Below are 8,019 nucleotides of genomic sequence, written 5' to 3' on the forward strand. Positions count from 1 at the left end.
CAACTAATATGAAATAGTCTAAATATTATGTAGAGTACAAACATTTCACATTAAGTATGGTACATTAAACGTTTCATTCATTGAGATTTGATATGAGACAATTGTTTTTAATAATTCACACATGAAAACACACACACACACACACACACACACACACACACACAAAATAGCTGACAATTTTAGAATTTTTAAAATAATTTTAATATTTTGCTTTCTCTTTTATTAACGTGACATTTTTGGATTATTGTATGAAATGTCTGCTATAAATTATATATATATATATATATAAAAGCTTGAAGTAATATGAGAGAATTTTTTGGAATAACATAATAGTTTATTTAAAAAAAATATATATTAATGATTAAATGATAATTTAGCAATTGCTTCTAGCTTTCTTCAGGTGGTGTTGGTGGGACCCCTTCTAAAAATGTACGAAAGTGATCAACTGTGTTAAGTTCTGGGTGTTTGACCAACAGATGCCATTTAGGGAAGAAATAGGCCACTACCAACCCTATATTACTGAGTAAACTGACTCCTACTTGAGCGATAGACTTATCTTTATCATTTAGACTTGTGTAGATGGGGATGAACATCACCCACAATACACAGTAACTCAAGGTGGAGATGGTGATGTCTCTGGCCAAGTTGTACTGTCCAGGCGGCTTTAGAGCCATGAAGGTGGCCATGAATGACACCAGTGCCAGCAGAACATTGAAACCAAGCATCAAACCGAAGTTTAACATGGGCTCCACTGGACAACGCAAAAAGGTTTTGACGTAGGTCACCTCCAAACTGGCGACGTATTGGGTCAGAGAGGGAGCCTCTTGGACGTACCAACCGCACAGTCCTGCTTGGACCCCGCAACATCCCAGAATCACAAACAAGCTTCCTCGTCCTCGTATGTTCGCCAGGTGATCAGAAGACTTTTCAGGGAATTCTGTGATGCACACAATCTGGTAAGTAAAAGATGACAGTGGATATCATTTTTAATGAACATTTCTAAAAGTTCATTTGTAATAAAAAAAAAACTCACGCTTTCTTGTTTCAATACAGTGGCTATGTTTGATTTTATATCAGGACTCAGATCTTACTTTGAACTTCAAGTGGTGACAGTACCACAACAGTTTATCGTAAACAAGTCAAATTGAAGTTACTCTTTATTTTAAGTTTTTATAACAGTGTAATTAGTCCTGAGTAATATTAATTAACAACATGTGAGCCCCGCATATGACATGCAGAAAAAATATACAGTATATATCATGGCCACAAATGAAGAATGCCTTCCCACGATATGTTTAGACGTTGACACGATTTACTAACTCGTTCTCTCGTTTTAGTGAAATTAAAACAAGGGAACAAATTAGTAAATCATGGCCAACATTTACTAAAATTAGGGAAGAAATTTGTAGATCATGGCCATGATTTTAATAAAATGAAGGAATGAATTAGTAAACCTTCCATGAATTAACAAATCGTGGGAATGAGTTCTTAATTTGTGGTCATGATAAAAAAAAAAATTCTCAGCAAAAAAACAAACAAAAAAAAACTATACTATACTGTTCACACTTTGTCTTCATAATGTTTGTCTAATAAATTATTGTTGCAAAAATTAAAATGGCTTTTAACATGCATTGATGCTTTTTTAGGATCACCTGAAGGGAAATGGTCAGAATGACTGAGAGGGCCACAGTAGGAAAAAAAGCATTTAGTGGCTCCTGCAGACGGCACACGATGTCTCCTGGCTGACCCTGGAACAGCACCAGGCTTATACATGTTCCCACTAGGCTCAATAGCATAAGGCCACTCAGTGGTCCACCTGCAGTTTTCACCAGTGGAGTTCCTCTGTGCTTGAAAAATAGAGCCCCTACCCATACATGTGACGCTAGAACCAAAATTCCTCCCAGAATGAGTCCAATTGACTCATAGTTGCTCCAGTCCAGGTAAGTATAGATGGGATAGACGCAGCTTGTGCTTCGTAGGGTGGACCACTGGCCAGCAGGACATGATTTACACTGGATGTCATCTTCCAATCAAAAGAGAAGACAGATAAAGGTTAGTCAACATCAAACCAAAAAGCTCTTAAATGCATACAGTTCTATTTGCTACGGTGTCACATGCGTGTTAGATAAAGCAGTTATGGTCAGTGCCAATAGTTAGAGCCTTATTAGTATTGTTTAGAATGACTTGAAAACCTAGGCTGGTGTAATGGCGGACCTGAGCTGTTCAGGAAGGTTCCCTCCTTGCAGTCAATACAGTCGAAACAGCAAGAGTGGAAGCCTTTAACTCTGCGCACCTGTCCTATCCCACAGTCTGAGGAGCAAGTGGACATTGGCTCCTGTTACAGAGATCATTTGTCAAGAGGTGCTGACTCTTGGATGCACCAGTCACACGTTTAGACACACCTACCCATTCTCTATTATTAATATTTTACGTATTTTAGAATAGTAAAAAAAAAACTTAATCACAATTTTAGTTTTGTCAAGAAATTAATATATAAGCATTATTTATATTAATCTTCAAGACTAATTTGAAATCTTTAAATTAAAGGGACAGTTCATCCAAAAATGAAAATCATTATTATTCATTATTCATTATACAGTCATTATTTACATACCCTCATGTTGTTCTAAACCTGTGAGTTTCTTTATTCTGTTGAGCACAAAAGAAGATGTTTTGAAAAATGTGGGTAACCAGACATTTGATGGTTGCCATTGACTTCGATAGTATGGAAAAAATACTATGGAAATCAATGGCTACCGTCAAAAACTTGGTTACCTATATTCTTCAAAAATCTTTTGTGTTCAGCAGGAGAAATTCATACAGGTTTGGAATGACATGAGGGTGAGAAAATGATAACAGAATTTAAATTTTTTGGGTGACTATCCATTTAAAGGCTTTTTAAGATCATGAGAAAGTGTGTCAAAACTATTGGCTGGTAGAAAACAAGGTAATATGATGCACTTCAAATGAAAATAGAGAGCATTTATAAATATTAATAAATTAATTATTAATAAATAGCATTTCAAGTGCAAACAGTGTTAATGTTCCATTCATACCTTTCCGTTTTTCGTGTGCCACTTTATTTTGTTTTTATTCATTGTGAGGTTCTGATAAAAGTATCCAATTATGTCGAAGTGCACAGTGGTGTCACTAAAGTTCCATTGCATAACATCGTAGCCAAAGTTTGGATTACCCTCTTTATCAAACTTAAAATTGACCCCCTCAAGATCTACAGAAACTTTTTGGAGACTCTGTAACAGCTGTAAAAAGGACCATAGATCTTCTATTAGTACACTCTTAATCTTCTAGGATAAAACAAGCAGATTTACAGAAATAATAGCTTGTGTGTGATTACCTGCCATGGATAAACATTGTCAGTCCTGGGATTTAGAGCGCAGTGGGTGGTATTGCATCCCAGCAAGTCATGCAGTGCATGTGCAACACAGTAGATGGCAGTATACACACTGAAAGCTGACCGCTGCACAAGTTTTATTTGTACCATGCTCACGTTGGCTTGGCTTAAGTCGCTACATCTTGGGCAAATGTTGTCCAGAGGAGAGATTTCTGTATCTGGCTGCTGAGGGATTTGCATCTTTTCCATTTTGGTGAAGAGCTCATGGATATAAGGAGTGAATAAGGGAAGAGGTCTGGTGATGTGTGCAAACGCCAGCACTGTTCCTATTGAATTGATCCCGGGCAGGGTGGCTACAACATCATTCAGAGCCCATGCTGTGCTTGCCACCCAAACGCCTGTCATGTTTCGTTTGATTACCTGGTCAGGTAGTCATCACAAAAGCATTTAGAATCACCAAACCTGTAGACTTATGAATATAAAGCAGTGAATGAAGAATAGAGGAACACATCCACACCCACACCCACACACACATATATATATTGGGATATATTGGGGGGCTTTTAATATATAGCCTATTCGATACTCATGTGCACGTCTAATATACTGTAATTACCTAAAGACATTTTTTTTTCCTGCCACTAAACGACTAGTACAATTTTAGTCTACTAAGCCTCTTCTAGCCGACTAACGTTTAGTTGACTATTGGGGGGCAGCCTTAAAATATATATTAATATTTTTCCCTGGAGGCCACTAATTATGTCAGTCAAGATTTCTTGCATTAAAGCTGCAGTGTGTAGATTTTAGCGGCATCTAGCGGTGATGTTGCAAATTGCAATAAACGGATTAGCCCCTCCCTCCGCCCCTCCCCTTGAGAAGCTACTGTCTGTTGCCGACATAGGACAAAGATGTCGTCATCTGAGACAGCAGAGAGTAGCCAGTCAAGCGTTGAGGTTTCTTTACAAAGATAAATTAAGAAATTATATGTAATTAATTATTTAGTAAACCGATATGTTATTGCGAATATTACTGTTACATGTTCATCATTCTTTGACGATGAAGATTGACGCTCTGTTGGCTCTTGTGCAAAATAATACGAGTGGTCCTCCATTTGTTCAAATATTTCTTACTCTTCTTCTACGAACGACCTCTGCTTCTAATAAACCACACGACGACTACTACTGCTTCTTCATGCGTATTCAACGTAGAGACTATGCAAGCTGCCTCTAAAAACACGAGGAAGAAACGAAGAAGAACAACAGTGATGAAACGCGCTCTGTAGAGTAGTTTGTCCATTTAGGGCTACTGTAGAAACATGACGGCGCAAAATGGTGACTTAACCATGGAGGGGGACCCGCAGTGTTTGTAGATAGAAATGGCTTATTCTAAGGTAATTAAAACATAACGGTGAATTTTGTAAGGTATTTATACACCACCGAAAACATAGTTTTGTATGTTACATTGCATTTCTGTAAACAGATTCTCAAAAATATTACACATTGCACCTTTAATATAATTTCACAATTTGTTATGTGACCATTTTCCACTGTCTTTTTGAGCCTTAAATTTAAACAGGCTGTTTTTGCTGCTTTGACTTTAAGGGACTGTTCACCCATAATGTGTTTTTGCATTCCAGTGTGCTGCTCTTCTATTGTTTTTCATGTTAACATGTGCTAAATGGACATCTTTGACCGTTGCGCTTGCGTCTCCCATCTCGCATTTTTTGTAGAATCTTATGCATCACAGCATTCAAAAAACCAGTGGTTCTCAAGTTTTAAAAAGCATGTCTCGAGACCTTGCGTTTTTATATTTTTCCCATTCCACTGACCTGCTCACTCACGTTCATAAACAAAAAAACATTCTGTTTGGACAACCACTAAATGTAGATGAGGAACATTACAAGCAAATTGTCATACGAGCTAAAAAAATTCATAGTGCAAAATGCCAATTTTAAAGTAAGTGCCTTTGTTTATATTTGTAGATTAGGTAAGCGATGTGTCTTCAGCATTTTCTTGAAAGATCTCAGATTGGGTAGAGGTTGGCAGCTTGTTCCACCAAAGAGGAAGAGAAACTTTGAACCTCTTTGAACCTCCTCGTTAAACTGAGACCGGCAGTTGTTATGGGGTGTTGTGACGTCCCAGCCTAGGCTGTGCGTGTGCTTGTGGTTTGTGTTTTTAGGTGCCGCCTGGAGGGGGTGTGGCTAGCAAACTTCACACTTGTTGGTCGTAAAGTTAAATGTCCCTGGCATTGTTGGTGCGGAGAGTGTTTTTTTGGGCGATCATCTCTGGAGATCAACGTTCTGCGTTATGCTGAGTGGCCCGCCCAGCCCTGACACGTTTCCTTGTTTATATCCCATTTATGTTTATTTTGTTGTGTTTAAATAAAGGTTTTGTTAATCATTAAAAGCGTCTGGATTCCTCTTTGTTGCAGCCTAAGAGCTGGCTGTAACAGGTGTCATGTTAATATATTTGGGAATCCATTCATTTTGGAACAAGGTACTTTTGCAACTTCTAATTTAATGGTCTGTTTTATTTGGTCAAGAAGTTTACAATTTTGAATCTACAGCATTATTTCATAGTATTTCAAACTTTTGCTTCAAAAGACCAAATAATTTGTTTTCATAATGTGACCCATTTATTGCATAAATTGCATTAAGCTTTTCACCTCTATGAAGAAGTCTCTGGCCGGCTTGGGGAGAGAGAAGACCACCACCACTCCCACTTTGGCGTCCACAATACGATTGAGAATCTCTTTCACCGCTTGCTCTGGATCGCTGTATACAGGAATCAAACCCTGGTATGCCACACAGATGGACTCCTCATTGGCCATACTGGAGAACTGCTGCTGACCCTTCTGTCCGTATTCATCATCACTACCTACTACTGAAACCCACTTCCACCCAAACTCTTTCAGAAGCTGCACCATGGCCGCAACCTGCCAGCGATCACTAGGGACTGTGCGCATGAAGGACGGGAAGGTCTCTTTGTCACTGAACATGTCGCTGGTGGCACCATAGCTAATCTAAAAATGTGCAATTAGAGAAATTCAAAAACAAGAGGAATGTCTTACTAGTTAAGAGGCCAGTCATGCCCGTCATATTATTGCATAGATTTGCTGAAACAATTTAAATAAAATATTAAAATAAATATATTAATTTTTAAAGTATTTTGCTTACAAAAGCAATCCTTTAAAAAAACCTTTTGCATTCTTTAAATCTTACACTTCATGTCAACTCACCAGTGGCATCAAGAAAAATCCAATCAGTTTTCCAATAACTGGAACCAACTCGGAGTTGTTCGGTCCTATGATAGCTATAACACGAGGCTTGTAGTCGGTGTAGTTACAGGCAATATCCAATTCTTCTGTTGATTCCTTTGTGAGAAACTGGAGGACGGGCCTCATGACAACGGCTGGTTGCATGCAGGTGTCATAACTCTCGAATCCCAGTGTGATTCCAGGGAGAAGATTCTCTTTAGAATTGATTTCGTCCAAAGAGAACTTCATCGCCAATGCGAGAGACAGACCATATGTGCTTATACTGCCAAAACAAGGATAAAAAAGTGATTTTAAGAGGAAAGCATTTTCAGATTCCTAGATTATGTGGCTTCCTTCAAGATTTTACCTGTTGCACTCAAGATCGTCAGGCTTCACCCGTTTGCTCAGTTCACTGGTCAGTTCGTTAATGGGGAAAAGTCCTCCTATCAGAATATCTCCAGGGGATTTAAAAAGACTTGTTGAGATGTTCTTGAACCATGATGGCTTTTCGCTGAATCCAGACCCCAGAATGCCACAGAGCAACAGAAGTGTCCACTCCTTAGCCATCCTGGAGGGTGGAAAATCCAGGATGCATGAAGAAGCATATATCATGGAAATTAATAAATGAAAGTGAAATAGCTGGACTGACCTCAGTGGAAGTGTTGCTTAGGCTCTTCTTGTTTTGATGTGTTGTGATTCCCTCAGTGGCGAGTGATTATGATGGTTTGACGGCCAGTCGACGACATGTAAATGAGTGAAACGCCCCACCCCACACTTCAGTGATCAGCTTTCATGTGCTTTGAATGTAAATTAGGGGTCTACATCAAGTTTCATTCCGGCTTCACATGGATATGTTCTGGTCTCTCCTCAACGTTCAAGCAAGTTCTAAATTACATTGATAATTCGCAGAGTAAAGCTCTTGTTCACTCTATCTGTGCTATTTTGTTAATTGTGGATCTGTCCCACTTTTAGAGCAAAGCTGTTTTCCAGCAAAGGTCGGATGTCTTTTTATGCATTGGGTATAAAGTTATTCTTTTGTACATAAAATATTGGAGTCAAAGAAAAATTTTATTGTTCTTAAACACAGGGTGTTATTTCTCAGTCACAGTACTTGTTCAGAAACACTTTGTGTCATGCATTGACAGAACACAAGCACAGAAAAGAGATCTGGTTCAAAATATTTGTCTGGAAAAATATGTGTGTTGAATAAACAATGGAAATGTGGCAGCTTGCGCAATGCATTTGTACAGAAATCGTGGGAATTTCCATAGTATTTGTTTGTGGCTTTGATTCAAAGTGCTTCATGATGGATGCTGGCCCATACATTAATGATTCGAATTAAACATTGAAAGATGTCATTATGGACCTTTGGCACATATATGCACAGCAAGAACTAAGGAAGTATTTATGTA

At 38.4% G+C, this 8,019-nt stretch overlaps 1 protein-coding gene across 1 annotated transcript; it reads right to left on the reverse strand.

The window, feature by feature from the left end:
• Positions 1-300: 300 nt before the first annotated feature.
• On the reverse strand, positions 301-7,174 carry LOC107712959 (taste receptor type 1 member 3). The gene is made up of 8 exons (XM_016518358.1): positions 6,975-7,174; positions 6,590-6,890; positions 6,017-6,373; positions 3,356-3,772; positions 3,057-3,260; positions 2,215-2,335; positions 1,653-2,023; positions 301-953 (listed from the first exon to the last, which is right to left on the reverse strand). The coding sequence occupies exons 1-8, from the start codon at positions 7,172-7,174 to the stop codon at positions 387-389; spliced, it is 2,538 nt and encodes an 845-aa protein (XP_016373844.1). The 3' UTR covers positions 301-386.
• Between the last annotated feature and the right edge of the window lie 845 nt (positions 7,175-8,019).

Source organism: Sinocyclocheilus rhinocerous, unplaced genomic scaffold (genome assembly GCF_001515625.1).
Source record: "Sinocyclocheilus rhinocerous isolate Xijiao unplaced genomic scaffold, SAMN03320098_v1.1 scaffold147, whole genome shotgun sequence".
Lineage (NCBI taxonomy): Eukaryota > Metazoa > Chordata > Actinopteri > Cypriniformes > Cyprinidae > Sinocyclocheilus > Sinocyclocheilus rhinocerous.